General features: G+C 32.7%; 2 protein-coding genes across 2 annotated transcripts; one reads left to right on the top strand and one right to left on the bottom strand.

Moving 5' to 3' along the window:
• Positions 1-1,772: 1,772 nt before the first annotated feature.
• On the bottom strand, positions 1,773-5,324 carry LOC145317679 (uncharacterized). Its single transcript, XM_080158843.1, has 5 exons — positions 5,090-5,324; positions 4,301-4,593; positions 3,636-3,791; positions 2,998-3,078; positions 1,773-2,205 (listed from the first exon to the last, which is right to left on the bottom strand). Exons 2-5 carry the CDS (start codon positions 4,464-4,466, stop codon positions 1,979-1,981), a joined length of 630 nt encoding a protein of 209 aa, XP_080014969.1. The 5' UTR covers positions 4,467-4,593; positions 5,090-5,324; the 3' UTR covers positions 1,773-1,978.
• A 2,206-nt stretch (positions 5,325-7,530) lies between these two features.
• Positions 7,531-22,029, top strand: Khc (kinesin heavy chain). The gene is made up of 13 exons (XM_080158842.1): positions 7,531-7,728; positions 8,178-8,271; positions 9,252-9,339; positions 10,358-10,585; positions 11,623-13,109; positions 14,972-15,067; positions 15,415-15,516; positions 15,838-16,056; positions 16,444-16,638; positions 18,072-18,164; positions 18,638-19,220; positions 21,180-21,576; positions 21,714-22,029. Exons 1-11 carry the CDS (start codon positions 7,670-7,672, stop codon positions 18,881-18,883), a joined length of 2,907 nt encoding a protein of 968 aa, XP_080014968.1. The 5' UTR covers positions 7,531-7,669; the 3' UTR covers positions 18,884-19,220; positions 21,180-21,576; positions 21,714-22,029.
• The last annotated feature ends 212 nt before the right edge of the window (positions 22,030-22,241 follow it).

The raw sequence follows: 22,241 nt of genomic DNA, 5'->3' as shown, positions 1-22,241 counted from the left end.
TTTTGAAAAAAGAATGCCGCGTTTTTTTTTTACATTTTTTAGACATGTCGAATAAACAGAGTATACAACTATTTATTTAATTATTTCGCTTTTGTTGGTACGGCTTTCATAGAAGAAAAACAAATTATCTTAAATCTATTTTTGCTGCATATTAATTAATGCATCTTTATAGAGCTGTATTAGACATTATACAAATGACTAAAATATTAATTTGAAAATTATTAATTCTTTAGTTGTATACTCTGTTGGCATTTACATAATAATGATTGATTGAACGAAGACGATATCGTCTTCGTTCAATCAATCAATGTCTAAAAAATGCCGGAAAAACGCGGCATTCTTTCTCAAAAACCCATCTCAGGTTTTGTCGTATTTTCACATTAGCTTTTTATAGGTAATTTTAGGTTTTGATAAGTAAATATTATTGATTGCCCCGTAGGGTTAGGATATAGGTCCTAGGGCTAGGGGCTAGAAATAGGAGAAAGGCTACTGTGAAAATACGACGAAACCCACTACTTCTTTTCTTTCCACGATCCCAAAACATAAATACAGAAGTTTTTGGAGTATTGTTGGTTATATGTATGTACTATGTAAATATTAAAATTTATTATTATATACAGTCTTTTTATGTAATTATTTATTATTAACTAGCGGCTGCGCCCCTAAAGGCAATGACGGTACCTAAAAACTCTTTTTAATTTTTAAAGCGGCAAAAATAAATAGATAAAAACCTGCTCATTGCTAATTTTAAAATTCTCCCTGAAAGGTATCTGAACGGTTGGAACCAAAAACAGACAGACATTTTACCTCCTTCATGTGAGAACTAGTTGCTTCGCCCTTAGCGTCTAGGGGAGGGAGAAAATAGCCTAAAACTACCCATAGTACACCCAATTTGTAGTTATCGAAATCTATAGCTACAAACAAACCTTACTACTTTATATAATAGTATTATATGAGTATTATACAAATGATTCAACATATATTGTTTATACTAATGTCAAAAATTGTGCCCAAAGTGAGCATTTTAGACTTAATAATGTAAAAACTGTTTTTTTAGTGAGATTTTAAAATGCTTAAGAGATCTTCTGTAAAATACAAAAAATAAGACGTCACAACCTTAAAAATTCATAACAAATCAAGTGATTTGATAAGAAAAAATAACAAAGGCACTTGAAAACAAAAGAAACATTTGCTGAGAATAAATTTTAACAATACTTATAAAAATACAAAGAAATGCGTATTAATACATATAAAAATATCACATTTAAAGTGTTGAATGTGTAAAAGCTTAAAAAATTAGAAATTTTGCAGGATCATATTGCACAGATGCATTAGTCAAGAATAGTTATGTATCGCATCGTATTATAAATATCTCTCCGCGGATATAAAAATGTACAATTATAAGATTAAAACCAGTTTTGTTAGACCCGATATGACGAAGGCACGGGCTAACTGCTTTTAATATTATAATTGTACATTTTTATACTTGTAGAAAACTGGATATAGTACGATACGTGATTTCTCAGTCTGGCTGAAAACCGGTTCTTATCAACCGGATACTAATCGGTTTCCAAGCCATACTGGAATTTATATTAGTAGATCAGGTATATATGTAGTTTAAGTTAAACTTATATAAAAAAAAACAAAGACATATTTTGTCATAAATAAAGCAGCAGAAATTTCTTTTCTTGGGTATAAAACAATAGGACAAATATTTCACAAATAAGACGTTTTATTGAGTATTAGCTTATTGAAGGTATCTTTGATTTTACAGTTTGTGTTATTCTGCTGCCTCCGTGAGCTGAAACTCGAGATTGTACCCTTAAGTGAAACGAAATTAGGACATTTCTTTGCTTTTAAGTAGCTACAATACTATAAAAAATACGTTTGATTACAAATATAAAACTCGCATTTAAAGTGATTGAAGTATTTGTAAAACTAAATTGCAATATTTCTATTAACATTTTTTTTTTTAAATTTAATATTTGTATGGATTGTTGTACTGTTGTTGTTGTAACTGATGTGGGGTGTTGTACTGTTGTTGTTGTTGTAACTGATGTGGGGTGTTGTACATGACAGGAGCAAAGTCATACTGGCTCATGGATTGGGTCATTTCTCTCAGGTGACGCTTCAGCTTGATGTGGAACTTGATGACGGGAATGATTAGGATAATCAAGCCTATGCTGGACAGGGCTCCCCCATATCCTGTAATTATTACATACTTTAGTTCAGGAGGTATAGCCAACAAGCGAAATAGATATAGAATAATATTTTGGGTGCAGATAAAAAGGTCGACAGCTGAAAATCACGTATTGGTTTTGTGATTTTTACCCACGATTTAATTTCGTTGTTGGTATAAGCTGACTTTAGTTTGTGAAAGAGAATTGCACCTATAATACTGAACCCATCATCAACACAAACTAATTAGGTTAGTTTAATAAATTAAACATAAAAAAAGACATTTATTTTTTATTCTTTTATTATTTTAAATACAGACAACCCGTACTATTCGATTGTAAAAATAATAAGCTAGATGTATATATTTCTAATAAAAACTCATAGTCGATTACCAATAGACAAAAGGTTTAACAAATGAAGAAAAGAGGTATTTTAAAACTGCAACAGCTAAATAGGGGACATATGGATGGGAAAAAAACATTTCCTGTTGTATCATTGTCTATTTTGTTATTTTAATAAGTTTTGGTGTCTTAAGCTTCTAATAAAATTGACTACTGTACCAATTAGGGTCCTAGGACAAACGCAGGAGTGACTAACATCGGAGTGGACATAGCCTAACCTATTTTAAACTATATAGGTTTTTAAAATTTCTAACCTCTGCGGGGGGATTATTTGAATAATCATATCTTAACCTAACCTAATTAGTATAGAAATATTTAATTAAATTAATATTTTAGACACTTCTGCGTTTGTCCACTCTGACGTTCGTCACCCCAGCGTTTGTCCTGGAACCCCAATAAGGAATATAATATTGCTTACCAACGTATTTAGCTTCTTTTTGTGCGCACCAAAAACATCGTCTCATTCCATAACTCAACCAGTCAATGTAACCATGATACTGTTCAAATAAATCGGTCAAAATAAAAATCTTTGAAATGTTTATTGTTTAATTGTTAATATATGGCTTATGAAATAAATCTATAAATATGGATGTATAACCCAGATAACAACTTGGATCCAGTGTTGGGGACCTTGTTCTTCTGCTAGCAAATTGTTTTCATCTCTTATGTAGCGTCTTTGCTGTGTTAATATTCCCGACGTTATTGGCTTAAATTCAAAGACCTAAATGAAAGTCAGCAAGGGATGGAGACTTACAGTTATTTAAACCTTTTCACCTCTATTGATTTACTCTCATACTTAAGATATGAATTACATATAATTCTAGACTGGAGAAATTAATTTAAAAGTCAACTTTGTAGCAGATTAGGTCTTTAATACCAAAGTATTTTACTAAGAATTTTTCTATTTCAAGTGAAATTAATACCTTATTAGAGAACACTTTTAAACTTCCCTATTAATTGGAATTTGGAATCCTCACAAAACCGTCCTTACACTTAAAATAGGAATAAACACAGAAAACTTTAACTGATTTTAAAGATTTTGATTTAACCGTTCCTTGAGTTGGCTGAAGGCGTACCAAGTCCAGAAAATGATTAAGAGTATAAATTTCCAGACTATCCAGAAGAGAACAATTTCTTTACTGAATTGTTTTGCCCCTCCAATAAGACACAGATTTGCCAGTAAACTAATGATTGCTGCTATAAAAGCTGGACCTGAAACAATATTATTGTATCATATTAATTTATTTTATTTTAAAGTTTTACAATTGTGCGTTTCTAAGTTAAATGTAAAGTTATATCTAGACAAATTAAGATTTCCCTAATTAAAAATTTTTAAAAAGACGGAGATAACTTTCCTTTAGATAGGGCTTGTATAAAGATATAAAAAGGGCATAGTTATTTATTCACAAAAATATCATCAAAGCCAAAACATAAAAAGTTAAAACTGAATTATTTAGAAGCGGCTACGCCACTTAAGTCCGAAGGTCAACTTGTAAGTCATACACTGGTGCCGCCTAGGGGGACTTCTTAAGGAGTATTCTTTGGTAAATTATGCAATCTTGGGATGGTGGTGGTACTCTCCCCAAAAATAGCTATAAACCTTCCTAGGACCTAAGAGAAGCTACACACTAAATAAGAACCATGTCGGCGAGATCCTTCGGTACAGACAGATAGAGATCCTGTTACTTTTATATAAGAATTTTTAAAATCTTGCAACTTACCTAAATTTTCCCAATTTGGGCCAGTAGAAGTATGTTGTGTTAACTCTGATACTGGGTCAGCAAACAGAAGATACAAACAGAATCCAAGGCCAGTCAAGGAGACAAGTAACAGCAAGGTTCCAATGGATATACAATAGTTTTTCAAACAAGTAAGGCCACACGTCATCTTGATAATTTGAATATAATGTTCAGGTCTTCTTTATCACAGATTTAAAAGTTCAGATATTTTTCTTAAAATTGTCTTCTTGGAAACTTTAACATCGATGGATTACAATTGATTTATAAATTAATTCCTTTTTAAATGAACCATTGATATTATATGATTAAACTCTATTTTTGAGCAAATCTAAACTTGTTACGCGATACTTATGTAATACATACATGAGACTACGTTATTTTTTTAAATAAAAAAATTTAGTTAGGTATTGTGCTTAAATCACGATAAATACTTTAGGTCTTAAAATAGAAAGACTAACTATTTAAAAGGGTAATTTTTAAGACGTAGAATAGTTTTAAAAATAGCTTTACGCGGATTGCAAAATAATAAGATTTATTTCGGTTTGGTTATCCCAGCACCAAGTGCCGAATTCTCGGGTTATTAAAAACTAATGTTAATATTATTATTTATCTTTTTACTACTTATAGAAAATTGTCCATAATACAATACATGATTTTTTTTCGTTTGGATGAGAACTTGCATAAAATTTTACCTGTAAGTACATACAATATCTTATATAAATATTAAATTACCTTGTTAAAGTAAAATTAATATATCAATGGTTTATTTACCTAATTAAAAAACTAATTTCACTGAATTAAAAAAAATGTGTCAACTTTGCATAAAAAAATCATCTTATAATTATATTCACCGTAAGGCACATGTGAATATCCGTATAAAAATTTCCCATAAGTGTAAAATGATTAATATGATTTGTTCAAGATTTTACAACTGTACTTTGTTTACATTTTTACCGTAATCATAACATACAATATACAAGTGTTGCCAGAAAAATTTTCTTAAAAATTTTTATAATCTTTTGACAAAAAAAATGCCTCATCCCTGACTGAAACAACGAACAAAAGCTAAAAAGAATATTAAAATAAATCTTAAAATTATTATCTTATGAGTCAAATTAAGACTAAAATGAAGCTAAAGTGAAATTAAAAATTATTATTTTGAGAAATGCACACCTGGCAACATTGTGAATAAGCGCTAGCCTAACTATTTTACCTACTGCAAGTCGTAGAGGCAAACTGACCAATAGCATAAGATATTTATATAAAACGACCAATCACAGTCCGTAAATTGTTGTCTGCTAATCTAGTCTGCTACGCCCATGTATTTTTGGAGGTGAAACTTTTGGCCATTGTTTTTCAAGTCGACGACAAATATATATATAAGAATAAGACTAAATTAAAAATGGATCATGTTACCATTAGAACCAACTGAAACTGCATGTTACTAATTTATTATATTTTTTTTAATAATAAAGACTATTGCTGGTCCTAATAGTTACTTGATCATAAAATTTACTACAAAAAGCTTATTTAAAAAAAAAAACAATAAGATGAATTTTTTCAAATACAATCAAATAAATTTTCTTTATCTTTTTTTCTGCTATTTCATTGGTGTTAAATTAAAAAGATACCAAAACTTGCTTATAAATACATAATTTTTATGTTATCAAAAAAGCCTCTTTCCCCTTTCTCTTGATAATAGGGAGAGGGTAGGTTAATATTAGTGTAGCGCTGCCGTTTTCCTTTAGTCACTCACCATCTAAATAACAATTCCATAGACTTATATTTTTATACTGTTACAATAGGCAGTATGGACTTTCGGACTAAAATATGATGTTATTTATCTAAATTAAAGGGTTTAGAACTCACCTTAGTTAGGATAAAACTTGACTGAGCTCACTCAGCCCTGAATCAGAAAAAAATACAGTGAAAATGAATGGCTTTTATTTTGGTTATCCTATTAAGTTAATAATATTTTAAAATGAATTTATTATGTCAATTTAAACGCAGAATTTATAGTTTTTATATTAAAAATAAGTTCTAATTATAAGAAACATACCTATACAGTGAAAGATCAAAGATGTCTTTTTTATTGATTTATATGTGATAATAGCTTTTTTATAGCATATTTTATGATTATATTTTATACTGTTAAAAATGATGTTTTCTCTTAATACCATGAAAGAATTTTTTTTCGTCAGATTAAGCTAACAAATTCAATATTTTATGATATTTAAGATTATAAATAGCTAGCTATTTATATACAACTAAGATGTTAAGAAATTTGAAAAAATTGTAAATCATTATCAAATAATCTAAAGATTTACAGTGTATGTCTTCATTTATTTAAGTAAACTATTTCCTTAATGTTTTCTAAATTAAAATATAAAAAAATCTGCCTATTCCTTTACTAATATTAGCCGGCTTATTTTATGTTTTATATTTATAAACCACAGCTGTATTAAAGAAATTAAAAGAAATTTTGGAAAAATATTAAAATGTATAATAATAATAATAATAACTTTTATTTAATAACTCGTTCAATCCTGTTATGAGTAAATCACATAGACATTTAATTAATAGTTAATATTATTAAATGATCATAATATTTTATTTCAATTACATAGGTAACTATTCATGTTATTATTATTATGTGTGAACATAATCATGGATTTAAATAAACTAGGTGATTTCTCTTGGCGGCACCAGGTAGAATTTATCTTTTGTTAACAATGCATAATCGTTCAGCTATGTGATTAAAGTCTTTTACAGTTAACAATTCTGGTGGTAGACTGTCCCACACTCTTCCTTAACATTTGCCTTTTTCTAACGCTTCATATAATCCCTTTTTGTCTGAATGGATTAAAGTAGGACACTGGTCATATATAGACAGCTGGGTTAAGATGTCAAAGGTTTAAGGATTAAGATGAGGATTTCGGTTTTTGCTTTTGATTTTTATCATGGAGGAAAAGACATTGGCTGTTTATTACACTAGTCCCCAAAGTTTTATTATACGTTTTCTTATTCGTTGGCTTGATAACTTTGGGGACTTTTTTTTATCAAATTTTGATTGGTTCATTAAGTTAAGTATCTAATCTGATATCTGTTTGTAAGCTCATACATAAAACTTTTATATGGTATCTCATCCCTCATACGCATAAAAACATTATTTTCAACAGAATATCATATAGGGAATTTCAATTTTATGTTTTCAGAAGTGTTTTTATATTATGCTTGGTGTGAAAAGAAGCTAAATATTGGGAAATATTTAGCATAAATATCAATTTTTAAAGCTACCTACCTTCAAGCTAGGAGAGATTTAAAGAAAAGCTTTCCGAGAATTAAATAAAAATGTCGGAGGAAAAAGAATTAGCACCTCCCAACGAGGATTCTATTCGTGTTATTTGCAGGTATGCATTTTTTTTTGATTGTTTGCTGGTCGAGAAGTAAGTCTCAGGGGAGTATATTCTGCTCAAGATTAATTTTTTTCCTTGTTTATGTTTATATAATTCTCAGGGCCCCTACTGGAGCATATCGAGAATATTAGGGCATCATCAAAACATGTTAATTTTATCACAGTTATAAGTTCAATCAATAGAATATATATTCATCACAATAACAGTTTTGTTGAAAGTCTTTAAAGTTTGTCATTCTTTCTTGAAAATGTACAGGTTTCTTGACTGCAAAATATTTCATCAACCCCCCCCCCCCTTCCCCCACCTAGTTTTAAGTAGGGGAAAAAATGTATGCTAAGTCTAAAAACATATTTTATGAAAATTAATACATTGAGAACAAATATTGATTTGACAAAAATAAAGAAACGTACTAGGTATCTAACAAAACCTTTTTTTCTTTGCAGGTTTCGACCTTTGAATGACACCGAAGAAAAAACTGGATCCAAGTTTATTGTTAAATTTCCATCTGGGACAGATGATCAATGTGTCTCTATCGGGGTAAGTCTACTTAGCTACAAAATTAAATTCATTTAAAAACAAAGATAGTTACGAATTAAGCCAAAAAATCATTCTTCAATGTGTTAAATTCTACAGATTTTTTTAGCACTACTACCTACTCTATAAGGGGGGGGGGGTTTTAATGCAACCATCTCGTAATCAGTGAGCAAATGGCACTTAGAATTCGAATTTCCATCTGAAATTTTGCATGAGTAATCCTTGGTAGGTCTATTTTCCCTAAATCGAACAAAAAGTTTGAAAAGTAACGGCTAACGGCTGGCGGCTCAGCTGTTTTGTCATTTTTTTGATATCTATATTGCAAATTAGTCACGAAACCTCTCTCAACATAATACTCTTTTCTACTCCAAAACGCTATCAAACGGTTCTACACGGTAGCTGTTGGTACTAGAAGTTTTAAAAATGGTTATTGCTATCATTTAAAATGAATTAAACCAAAAATATGTTTTAAAAAGTTGATTCCTACGTAATTGATGATGGATTTACCCTGAAAATAGGCTAAAAACGGCTGAGCCGCTAGCCGTTACTTTTCCAACTTTTTGTTCGATTTAGGGAAAATAGACCTACCAAGGATTACTCATGCAAAAGTTCAGATCGAAATTCGAATTCTAAGTGTTATTTGCTCACTGATTACGAGATGGTTGCATTAAACCCCCCCCCCCCCCTTTGATTATTTTGTGAGTTTGTATTTCCGTCCATGTCACAGAGTGAGTTACATGTTATTGTTCAATGAACAAGACAACTAACAAGGAATTTTATCTTAAAATATCAGCTGTTTATCTTCAATAGAAGTCAAAAATTTCCTCCATAGCTTTAAGGACTGACTGTCGGACTAAAGAGTAGCTTTGCTATTTAAAACATACGGGTACATACAAATATACACACACAACACTCTCCAAGTTGTTGTTTACATCTGGACTACATTTAATTGTTCTTTTCTAATTCTTCATATATATTTTCAGGGCAAGGTTTATGTTTTTGATAAAGTTTTAAAACCAAATGTGACTCAACATCAGGTCTACGATGCTGCAGCCAAAAGCATTGTTAAAGGTAAGAATAGTTATTTAACGCATTGTAAACAGCTTTCCGCGGATATAAAAACGTACAATCATAAGATTGAAATCAGTTTTGTAAACCCCGAAATGCCGAAGACATGGGCTAACAAAACTTGTTTTAATATTATTATTGTACATTTTTATATTCGTAGAAAACTGGATAGGTATAATACGATACATGAATTTTTATTGTGGCTGAGAACCGGTTCTTATCCACCGGTTATTAATCGGTTTCGAAGCCATACTGAAATATTTATTTTCTTTTTTATGTTGAGAAACTAAGGTTTTTCGATTTAACGTGGGTAATAGGCAGGGTGTCGGAGCCGTTTAATTTTGATGCAGCTCCGGCTCCGCGGAGCCGTATCTGGAAATACGGCTCCGGCTCCAGCTCCGGCTCCGGCTCCTACCTTAAAATTAATATATCAACTTTTGTTCATTATTGAAATTGATAAAATAAAATAAATAATATAAAATATTTTGCTTTTATTTGATTAAAGCTATATAAAAGTAGAAGGATGTGTGTCTATTTGTTAAGTAACAATAGTTTTTCAGTTTATTATATGGAAATAGACCGTTGCCAAATTATATTATTACTTTAAAAAATCACTTTTGGCTAATCTGGAGCCGGAGCCGTTTTTAACGAAAAATACGGCTCCGGATCCGGCTCCACCAAAAATGTTGCTGCTCCCGGCTCCGGCTCCGGAACCCTGGTAATAGGGGTAACCACACAGATAAAAGACAAATTGAAATATTAAATTCATAATCTGTACACATATATGTATATATTTTTTTCTGGGGGGGGGGGGGTGTTTGGAGTGGCAGCATTCCTTCGGGATTTGATTGTTGCACCACCTAGGAAAATAGTTTAACTTAACATTCGGTTATTGTCAAGGGACAAACGAACAGACAGAAAAACCTCGTTATACTTTGAATTATAGATTTCTGAATCGTGACTTAAAAAACAATTAATGGTAAAAGATTTAAAAGTTAGGTACTTAATTTTTTAATTTCAGACGTTTTGAATGGTTACAACGGAACAATATTTGCATACGGACAAACTTCCAGCGGAAAAACACACACAATGGAGGGCGTCATCAACGACCCGAACAAGCAGGGTATCATCCCGAGGATTGTAAACGACATATTCAACCACATCTATTCCATGGAGGAGAATCTTGAATTCCATATCAAAGTTTCCTACTTTGAGATTTACCTTGATAAGATTAGAGATCTTCTTGATCGTAAGTTTTTTTTTGTTAATTTCAGTGTAAAAAAAGTAACAGGATGTCTGTCTTTCTGTCTGTACCGAAAGATCTCGCTAACCGCCGAACAGATAAAATTCTCCTTTACAGTGTATTTTCTCATAGGTCCTGGGAAGTTTTAACGCTACCACCACCCCCATTCCCCTAAAAATTTTTTAACTTTTTCTTTTTGAAATTAAAACAAAAAGTAAAAGGGTGTCTAATTTAAGCCCTTAATATCTGAAGTGCCCCTAGAGACCTCTAGGTGCGTAGTCGCTAGTCTGTTATAAAATAGCCATGAAACATTGATATATAATTTAAAGAAAGGGTGGGGGGGGGGGGGGGGAGGAGGGCATCAATAGTAAATGCTCGTAATATGAAATTTTATTTAGAGTCCTTAGAATTATCATAGTACAACATTAAATATCATACAAAAATATCCTAATTATAAAAGAATGATGTTTTCTGGTTCCAAAAAGTGTCATTTTAAATCTAAATATTTGAGTTGCGAGATGTTTATATATTGTCTCCACCATTCCATTTTGTTTCTTAATCCATGATCAGCAATATTAATATACGATATTGATTTTTCTTATGTACACAGATGTATTTTATCAAAATAAATACGAAACATGTGTATTCTTTGATAAGACATTCACGCAAAAAACACATCAAAATCTAAAGAGAAAACAATTTTTAAGTATGAAAGAGAGAAACTTTTATTGAGTATTTTGAAGCATAATTTTAAACATTTCTAACTTAAGAATAACTAAATAAAAAGGATTTTAAACAAACTATGACAAACAAAATTACCAATTATACCTACCTGTATAAGAAAATTATCAGTAAAAAGTTTGGACACTGGTACACAATTAATGTTGCATTAGGTATACAACGTCCATTCCTCCATAAGCCAAGGAGTTTATTTTCTATGGGAGTCATTTTCATTTACAGTGTTATGTTCCCTCTCTTTGAGTATCCCTCTCCCCACATCATTATTGATTTTGTGTGATTGACTAATTAAATTATTATTTCAGCTTCGAAAGTAAACCTGGCTGTGCATGAGGACAAGGATCGTGTAGTGTATGTGAAGGGTGCTACTGAGCGCTTCGTCTCCAGTCCGGAGGAGGTCTTCGAGGTCATAGAGGAGGGCAAGTCCAACCGCCACGTTGCTGTGACCAACATGAACGAGCACAGCTCCAGGTCACACAGTGTCTTCCTCATCAACGTGAAACAGGAGAACCTGGAGAACCAGAAGAAGTTGAGCGGCAAGTTGTATCTGGTCGACCTGGCGGGCAGTGAAAAGGTTGGCAAGACCGGTGTCGAGGGCATGGGGCTGGAGGAGGCCAAGAATATCAACAAGTCATTGTCTGCTTTGGGTAACGTGATTGCCGCCCTGGCAGATGGCAACAAATCACATATTCCTTACAGAGACAGTAAACTTACCAGAATCCTGCAGGAGAGCTTGGGTGGCAACGCTAAAACCACAATTGTTATCTGTGCCTCGCCAGCAAGCTTCAACGAGGCTGAGACTAAGTCAACACTGGACTTTGGTAAAAGAGCTAAAACTATTAAAAATGTTGTTGCAGTGAATGAAGAACTTACCGCAGAAGAATGGAAGAAACGGTATGAGAAGGAGAAAGAAAAGAATGTAAAAAGCAAGGCTAAAATAGAAAAACTAGAGGAGGAACTTAAACGTTGGCGTGCCGGTCAAACTGTGTCACTTGAGGATCAGTTCAACATTGTTGAGATGGACGAGAGTGTGACAGCTGCCCAACTTCCCGCGGCACTCAAACTTGACAAACCAACGGCAGAGTTGAAGTTGGACACAAGCATGATCAGCCTGGAGGAGAGGAATAAACTACAGGAGGAGAGGGAGCGCATGTACCAGATGTTGGATGAGAAGGATGACGAGATTCAGGAGCAGAGTCAGCTGGTGGAGAAACTTAAGGAACAGATGATGGAACAGGAAGAGCTGCTGGCCTCTGCAAGACGCGACTACGAGGGACTCACCAAGGAAATGACAAAGATCCAGGCAGAGAATGAGTCTGCCAAGGAGGAGGTCAAAGAGGTGCTCCAGGCTCTTGAGGAGTTGGCCGTCAACTATGATCAAAAGTCTCAAGAGGCGGAGACCAAGAGTCGCGAGTACAACACAATCAGCGACGAGTTGAGCCAGAAACAGTCACAGCTGAACTCTGCCCAGTCAGAGATCCAGTCGTGCAAGGAGGCCCAGCAGAACGCGCGCAAGCGCACCTCAGAGATGCTCCGCTCGTTGCTTACCGACCTCGGGGAGCTGGGCACAGTCATCGCCAAAAATCAGGATCTGAAGAAGCCGGAGCCCAACAACGAGGGCAAGGTGGAGGAGGAGTTCACGGTGGCGCGTCTCTTTGTGAGCAAGATGAAGAGCGAGGCCAAGAACCTGGTGAGCAGATCTGGAACTCTTGAACAGCACCAGATTGAAGCGAACAAGAAGTGTGAAGAATTGGAGAAAGATCTTAGTGAATGCAGACTTACTATTGTCCAGGTAATTTTACACATCAAATTACTTAAAAAATATATTATGTAGGCAAAATATTCGGTGAGCGTAGCTAAAAATCAAGTTTTAATGAACGCCAATGATTGCAAATATTTATTAAAGAACAATTCAAACGCTCCCACACTAACATTTAAAAACTCACACATACACACACACACACACACACACATACATATTACATACATACACACACACACACACACACACACACACACACACACACACAATCTTGTCTGTCACAAGATGAATATTTGCTAAATAACCCACAATGGTATAAAAACACAAAAAATGGAAAGTTATGGTACCTTAATCGCCATGTTTTTTTCGTTTTGTACATTGTGATTAGCTACTATCTTCATGTTTGTCTTCTAACGCGTGTATAACGTATCAGGGATTTAAAGGGATAAGACAATGGCCGGTTAATTGATGTATTTATATCCCCAAGGATAATAAACAAAATTTCTCCTACTGTAGATTACAATTAGTGGTTGAAACGTATTAACACTTAATTTAATTAACTAACCAATCAAAATTCAAGAAAAGTCTCCAAAGCTGATAAGCCAACGAATAAGAAAACCTTATTATAAAACATTGGGGACTAATATAAAAAATTAAACAGCCCAATGTCCTCTCCTTCCTGATAACATATGGACTAGTTTTGTACACAAATGGACCAATGTGAATTATGCAAGCAAAACGATGGTCTTGAAGGCGCACCTAAATCTTCCCTCCCATTTATTCAAATACTATGTTTCTTTTGTTAATAATATCCAATAATTTGTTTAACACTTATTAAAGTTACTGGTTTCGACCCTAGCCTCTAGGGGCTTCGCCTTAATAGAGGGTGGGAGGTATTCCCCCCTCCCACCGTCGCCTTGACATATTAATAATAGAGTGGCCACGTAGTCTAAAACCTGCCCCGGACTAATACTAAACTTTTGAAAAAATTGTAAAACGATCGTTCCTCCCGTTTGATAGATCTTAGCGTACAAACATTCAAAACTATATAGGTATTTAATAAAGAATTGGTATTCATTGATTAAGCATTTTTAAAACCCGTCTAGTGTCCCTTTAATTCAAGTGAATTGTGGGAATGATTTTTTTATGCAAATTTTTGTACACCATTGTAACTTGTATTAGGATTAGAAAAAATATCATTTGCTTGAATATTTACAATAGAGTTCCTATAATATTTATGTATGCGCAGTTTTTACTTAAATATTCAATTTCCAAATTTTCACATTTTCACAAAAATTTTCCTTTTATTCTTTTACACTTTCAGTTTTAATTATAATCTACAATACACTCCATGTCATTGTCCATAGTTCATTATTTCTCAGTTCACATTCTTAAAAAAAATAGGCATAAATTCTTAATTTAAATGATTGGATATAAAAAACAGAGTAATGATGGAGGTCTTATTAACAACCCCCTACCTTTCTTGCTGACTGTTGATTAAAATTTGAATTTTGATATTTAAATTCTAAAAAAATGGGCGTTATATAATCCTACTAAATAAAGTAGTACCTAAGGGTTTTATTTTCTGAAGCTTAAGATCATAAAACTACTGAACTCGGGTTCTCGATTTTAGGGTAGCTTCGTACAGCCAGGTGCTGGCATGATTTAAGGCTATTTTATTTTTAAGATTTAAGTCTTGGGCTGGTTTTAAGCTATTTCTATTGACCCTTTCTGCACCTATAGCTGCTAGTTATACATATACATATACAGAGCCATTTTTAATTAATACCCACTTGAATAATAATTGTAGCATGAGGCTAAGATAAAAAGCTTGAATGAGAATATTAGAGAGAGAAATTATATACCTATACTAACATGAATTATATTTTTAGCATGAGGCTAAGATGAAAAGCTTGAATGAGAATATCAGAGAAGGAGAGACCAAGAAGAGAACTCTTGAGGAAGCTTTGGATGCGCTCCAAGAAGAGGTAAATAAATACTAGTTCTCCTTCTCAGTTTCTCTCAAAGTGCCTTTTTGAACACTGAACATTCGAGAGAAGGCACCTTCAAGTTTAATAAAAGAATAAATGTTCTTAAGAGTTCTTCATTAATAAAAAAGAACTAAGAAAAAGATCAGGGAAGTGACAATGAAAATGAACATACCCCGGATAAGTTTTCTTGTATGTAGGGGAAGCTAAATGTCCATTCCATAACTATGGAATAAGTTAAAATTGATAAAACATGTATAAATTTTCGGATATGAAGAAATAACCTTAAAAAAAACTAAAATTATAAATATATCAAAACTTATATTTCAATTTTTTAATCTGTGTAGGTGACTCAGCTGAAGGCGGCTGAGCAGATGGCAGCTGTTGCCAGTGAGAAGCAACAGAAGGAGGCAAATATCAAGGAGGCTCTGGAAGAACAATTAGCTCAGGTAAGGTCACATAAAAATGACATAAACATAAACTTGTAACATTTTTTTTTTTTTTTATAAAAATAATTTAATTTAAAAGGTCAATTTCTAGACCTCTTATAATACAAAAGCTGCATTTTATATGTCCCCAGAAAAGAAGGGGACATATAACTGTAAATTAAACTGATACCCAAAGTTTTATAACGACTATATCTTGTTGGTTGGCTAAAAAACTTTGGGTACTTCGGCGTTTTATAAAAATTCTTCGTTAGCTATAATTTTTCTGTTGAATAATACCTTAGAATAAAACAGAATTTATTATTTTTCTTCTGAAAATTTCAGCACCGCGAGCAGCACCAGAAGCAGGTTGCTCAGCTGAGGAACGAGATCACAGAGAAGCAGAGCATGATGGACGAGCTGAAGGACAACAACCAGGCCCTGACCCTGGCCAGCGAGCAGCTGCAGCGTGATCATGAGAAGCTGAAGGAGGAGGAACAGGAGAAGTCTCGTCGTCTCCAGGAGATGATTGCTCTCAATGAGAGACGTGAACAGGCCAGACAGGTAAAAAATACAAGAATTAACCTAGCATTTTACATTACATAACATTTATTCAACTTTAGCATGGGTAAAATGTACATATAAATAAATAATAAGAAATAGTAATTATCAATTGCAACACACAAGTAAGGAATCACAAAGTCAACTGGACCGTACAAATGCGTTTTGTTTTAAGAATTTGTTAAATCTTGGTCAAATTCCCGCCTATTTTATCATAATATGATATTTTTAGATAGTTGTTAAAAATTACTTAGCTTAGTATTTTTAACATTTTGGGTTACGAAAATTGGCACTTTTCCTTATCTATTAGTTTTTTTTTTACTAAAATGTATCTTGAATTCTGCAAGTTTTTAAAAATGAATCATGATTCTAATTCAACATATTTTTCAGGACCTAAAGGGTCTGGAAGAGACCGTGGCCAAGGAGCTGCAGACCCTGCACAACCTCCGCAAGTTGTTCGTGCAGGACCTGCAGTCCAGGGTCAAGAAGTCCGCGGCTGGCGAGGAGAACGAGGATGCTGGCGGCAGCTTGGCGCAGAAACAGAAAATTTCATTCCTTGAAAATAATCTTGACCAGCTTACAAAGGTAGGAATAGCAATAATATACAGAGTGTTTCAATAGAAACGTCTTTTTAAAAATCTTAATTATGCATAGAAAATAAAACAATTATATAAAATGCTTTATATATTTGGAAAACTTATTCTGGGACATTTATGTTTCAAATATTTGAAAATGATTTTTTCAATAGATTATGCCGTAAAAACCAGTTTTTCCAAAGGCCTTATTTTTGAAGATTTTACAGATTTATAGATTCTGGAAAATATGCACATTTTTAAAATTCAAATTGCGCGGCTTGTATTAATAGTAGAAAAACGTTATGCATACCGTTAAAATCGTCATAAACTCTAGTTTTTGGATATGTAAGAACCATTCCTGTGCTAGGTATAGTATAGGACCTACGTGATAAAATGTTCCAAATTTCTTAAAACTTTTCAGTATTTCTCACATTTTTCAATTTAGCTTCTAAACTACAAATAGCACTTTAATAGTACTTATATATCCAAAAACTAGAGTTTATGACGATTCGAACGATATGCATGACGTTTTTCTACTATAAAAACAAGCCGCGCAATTTGAATTTAAAAAATGTGCACATTTTTTCCTCAACCTTAAATCCGTAAATCTTTAAAAATAAGGCCTTTGGAAAAACCGGTTTTTAAGGCATAATTTATTGAAAAAATCATTTTCAAATATTTGAAACATAAATGTCCCAGAATAGGTTTTCCAAATATATAAAGCTTTTTATATAATTGTTTTATTTTCTATGCATAATTAAGATTTTAAAAAAGACGTTTCTATTGAAACACCCTGTAGATTAAGATATATAAGTTTTCCGGAATTTTAATGTTAGGGGGAGATTTGAAATCTGCATCAAATTTTAAGGATTTTTTTTATAAAATTCGTTTTTTGTATAATTCTTTATCTAAAAGCGGAAATGCATTTTAAGTTAATTAATTTTGACCAATAGGATAGGTGGATTTTAAACTACCTGCGCTCTAATTGGTTGAATGATGTACGCCATCCAATCAGAGCGCAGATTTTTTAAATCCACCAATCATAGATGCCAAAATTAATTAACTTAAATTGCATTTCCGCTTTTAGATAAAGAATTACAGAAAAAAACGAATTTTATAAAAAATCCTCAAAATTTGATGCAGATTTCAAATCTCCCCCTAACTTTAAAATTCCGGAAAACTTATATATTTTACTGTAGATGTATAACCAGACAACTACCTGTTGTTGAAGACCTTTATTGTCTGCCAGCAAATTCTTTTATGCTCTTTTTAGTGACTTGGCTGTGTTAATATTCCCGACGCTATTGGTTGATTTTCAAAGACCTAATTGAAAGCCGGCACAGGATCCTCAGGGTGGGAACATACAGTTATTGTCTTATCCCTTTAGATCCCTGATCTAAGTTTATTTTTTTGCTATTGTTATTTATTTTGTTATATATTAAGGTCCACAAACAGCTGGTGCGTGACAACGCTGACTTGAGATGTGAGCTACCCAAGCTTGAGAAACGGCTGCGTGCCACCATGGAGAGAGTTAAGGTAAACATTTAGGGTTAAGTCATAAATATTGTTAGATCATGGAAATAAAACGAAGTAGCGGGTTTCGTCGTATTTTAACAGTAGCTTTTGATATGTTAGGTGAATGTTAATTATTGCTCCGCAGGGTTATAGCCCCCCGTAGGAGCTAGAAATAGGAGAAAAGCTACTGTGAAAATACGACAAAGCCCGTTACTTCGTTTTCTATCTATGATCCATAGATTCTCCGGGTCAATAATAAATGTCTTTAAAGCGACTTCGTTAGCTTATCAACTTTGGAGACTTTTCTTGAATTTTGATTAGCTAGTTCATTAGGTTGAGTGTCTAAACGTTTCAACCACCAATTTTCTTATACAGAACGGATAATTTTGTGTAGTAACAAAGGGGATGTACATCACATTATCTGACATTTTCTTATACCTTTAGATCCCTGATTTAAACTTCTTTTCAAAGATTTTGCACTATTTTTGTTGCAGGCTTTGGAGACAGCCCTGAAGGAAGCCAAGGAGGGAGCAATGAGAGATAGAAAGCGTTACCAATACGAGGTCGACAGGATAAAGGAGGCTGTCAGACAGAAAAACCTTCACCGACGCGGCCACGCGGCTCAAATCGCCAAGCCTATCCGCGCCGGTCACAACCCCACCATGTCTGCCCCGCCCGTAGTACGACCTGGCATCAAGGCTGGCCAGCAACCTGTCCCAGTTATCAAACCACAACAGTAAACTGAAGAACAGAGACAGCTGAGCAGCAGCAGCAGCAACCTTGTAGTTATTCTCTTAATAATATATGTTATTGTTACTTCTCAAGCTCATATTTGCTGTGATGATGTTATTGCTATGTTTATTAGTCTTTGATACTAACATAATAACGTCGGATCAGCGTGTGTGAGAGTTTTCAGCATTTTAGTGATATCAATATTGTCCCACAAATTCTTATGTAATCCTAAGAAATTTTTTTTACAAATCAGATCTATTAATTCTTTTTTCTGCATTAACATTATTCCCGACCTAGGTGCATTTTGTCAGAAAAGCATGAAAATTAGCTGGGTTTATGCCAAAGGTTGTACATCGCGATTGAAACTGCTTGTAAGGGGGAGAATATTTATTTATCGCATCGTATTATAGACAGCTTTCCGAGGAAAGTGAACCAGTTTTGTTAGCCTTGTGGGGCTAAAGTCCCGGGCTAACATAGATAACTGGTAATAATCTTACGGTTTTTATTTTATTATTCGTAGAAAATTGTCTGTAATACGATGCTATACATGATTTTTCAGTGTTGCTGAGAACCGGTTCAATTTCCAGCGGATATTAATCGGTTTCGAAGCCATACTGGAAAGATAGATAGATAGATATGGGAAAGTTGAACTTTTGTCTTGATTTATAGCTTATCCACTATTTTTCTCATTTTAAGTTTCAAATTTCTAAGATTTGTTACCTAGATTAATTCATCCTTTACTACATACAGAAATCAAAGTTCTTTTGGATCATGGAAAGAAAACGAAGTAGGGGGTTTCGTCGTATTTTCACAGTAGCCTTTTTCCTATTTCTAGCCCCTGTGGGGGACTCTAACCCTACGAGGCAATCATTAACATTTACCTAACCTTAAATAACTTATCAAAGCTACTGTGAAAATACGAAGAAAACGCGGAATTTCGTTTTTTTCCATTATCCGTTTTTTTAGCCCTTGTTATACATTATGATGCAAAGTATATTCGGGAATTTTTCTTTTATGTGAGTAACGAGATAATGTTTAGATTTTTTAAAATACATAAAAAAATTTATCAGATTCTGGTGGTATTCTGATCCTATACATCATACCTAACAAGTTTTAATGAATTTAGTTTTCTATATTATAATATAAAGTTGCAAGATCTTTTAAACACTGAACTGATATGGTTCTCCTTTACAGAGAGGCTTTGCATAGGTCCAGGGAAGGTTTAAAACTATTATTGGGGAGAGTTCCTTCTTTCTCCTTAAAGAAATCGCCCATAGAGAAAAATAACCCATTACATTTTTTTTTTCTTTTAAACATTAAAATTGAAAGTTGGGGGTAGACTTAAATCTCCCCTTTCCCTACAGTGCCACTAGAGACCTCTAGGGGCGTAGCAGCTAGTATCTGCTAAAGAAAATGTGTGAAACTGATTGTATGTATTATAAGTTTGAATGTATTGGGGTAGATTTCGAAGCTTTTTTTTATAATCTTGAATATGATCTAATTGTAAATATGTTCAACTTTTTTTTATTCCTCGAAAGTTTGTTTAGAATCTACCCCCAGTCCACTTTCTATCCTACTGGACAGAAAATTGGATTAGAAAATGATTAAAATCAACTAAATGGTGGAGTTTTGCTAAAATTGCTAGCCTTCAAAGCTTTAATAGAGTTCTGGTTTAAAGATTTTTTGTTCATACTGCCTAAATAAATGTTTAAAATGCTACATGATTGTATAAAAAAGTTTCAAATACAGGACTTTATTAACTAAGCTCTGAAAGGTTATCCGGCTATGATGTTTCTTACCTATGCCACCAAATTATAATTTTCTTTGTACATACAAAGACATAAATTCCTGCACATTGTAAAATACACTTTCCTAGTCTCACCAGAAAATAAACCTTTTTAGAAAAAAAGTATTTTTTTGTTTATCAAAGAAAGGACATTGTATTTTAATCTAGCAATAAGCTGTGTAAATACATATAAAAATTTAATGAAAATAGTTGGGTTGGTTGGTTGAATCTTTGCTTTAATAATTTATAATTCTTAATAGACTTGCACATTATGTTTATTTATGTATTTAATTTGTTTTACAGTATGGCTTCGAAACCGATTAATCTCCGGTGGATAGTAACCGGTTCTCAGCCACGCTGTAAAATCATGTATCGTATCGTATTATATCTAGTTTTCTACGAAGATAAAAATGTACAATCATAATATTAAAACCAGTTTCTTAGCTCGTGCCTTCGGCATCTCTGGGTTAAAAAACTGGTTTTTACCTATAATTGTACATTTTTATTAACGCGGAAAGCTGTTTATAATACGATGCGATAAATAACTATTATCTGAAGTATTGTGGCCAAGCTTCAGAAAAATAAGATAACTTACTAATTTCAAATATTTAATTTCATATACCTTGTGTTAAAGAAAAAAGTTTGTACACAAATAAAAATTGCTAATATTGTAACAAAATGAAATATCTTAACTTATTTTCAAGCATTATTAACTTATTTGCTCATATTTGATTGTAAAAACTTATTTGAAAAAAATCCCTTACAAATAGTTAAAATTAATCATAGAATTATCTAACTTATTGTGATTGAACCATTAAAAATTAGTTACATTTTTTCAGTATGGCTTCGTAACCGATTGATGTCCGCTGGATATGAACCGGTTATCGGTCATACTTAAAAATCATTTATAGCATCGTATTATAGAGAATTTTCCACGAATATTAAGATAAAAATCATACATTAAATACTACTTTTGTAATCCCAGGTCTTCGGTCCCTCGGGGCTAATAAAACTGGTTTTAATCTTTTTATCATTTTAATACCCTCGGAAAGCTTTCTATAATACGATGCGATAAATAAGTTTTTTTTATTCCTTTATGTTAATTTTATAATCAGAAAAGTGAATACAGTCCTTTTTAAATTATCAGTCAGGTTATATTTCTTTCTTTCTATGAAAGGCCACCGTTTTTATTATGATTGTAGAATTTAATTTTGTACTTTATGTTTCCATCCTTAATTGACTTTATACATCAGCCAAAGACTTTTTTTATTGGAATGTTATTTAAGATTATTATTACCTAGCCTTTAAATTATGCACAATATTTATTTTGCTTTTTTGAGTAGACGAATAAAATGCGCATTAACATAATTTGTTTGTTTATTTATTTTATAATAGTGTTAGTAATCAAGGGTAAATTCCTTCGACAATTCGAATTTATTGCCGTTAATTAACAAGGAGGACAACATCTAAAAAAGCGAATATCTGAAGCGGTAGTACAAACGAAAATAAACACTTAGTAGTGTCAGAAATGAAAAAGCAGAATATAAATAAAATGTGTAATTACAAATATATATACAAAT

This window comes from Acartia tonsa, chromosome 4 (assembly GCF_053477335.1).
Source record: "Acartia tonsa isolate MP-2025a chromosome 4, ASM5347733v1, whole genome shotgun sequence".
NCBI lineage: Eukaryota > Metazoa > Arthropoda > Copepoda > Calanoida > Acartiidae > Acartia > Acartia tonsa.
This window is presented reverse-complemented; position numbering and strand designations above follow the sequence as displayed.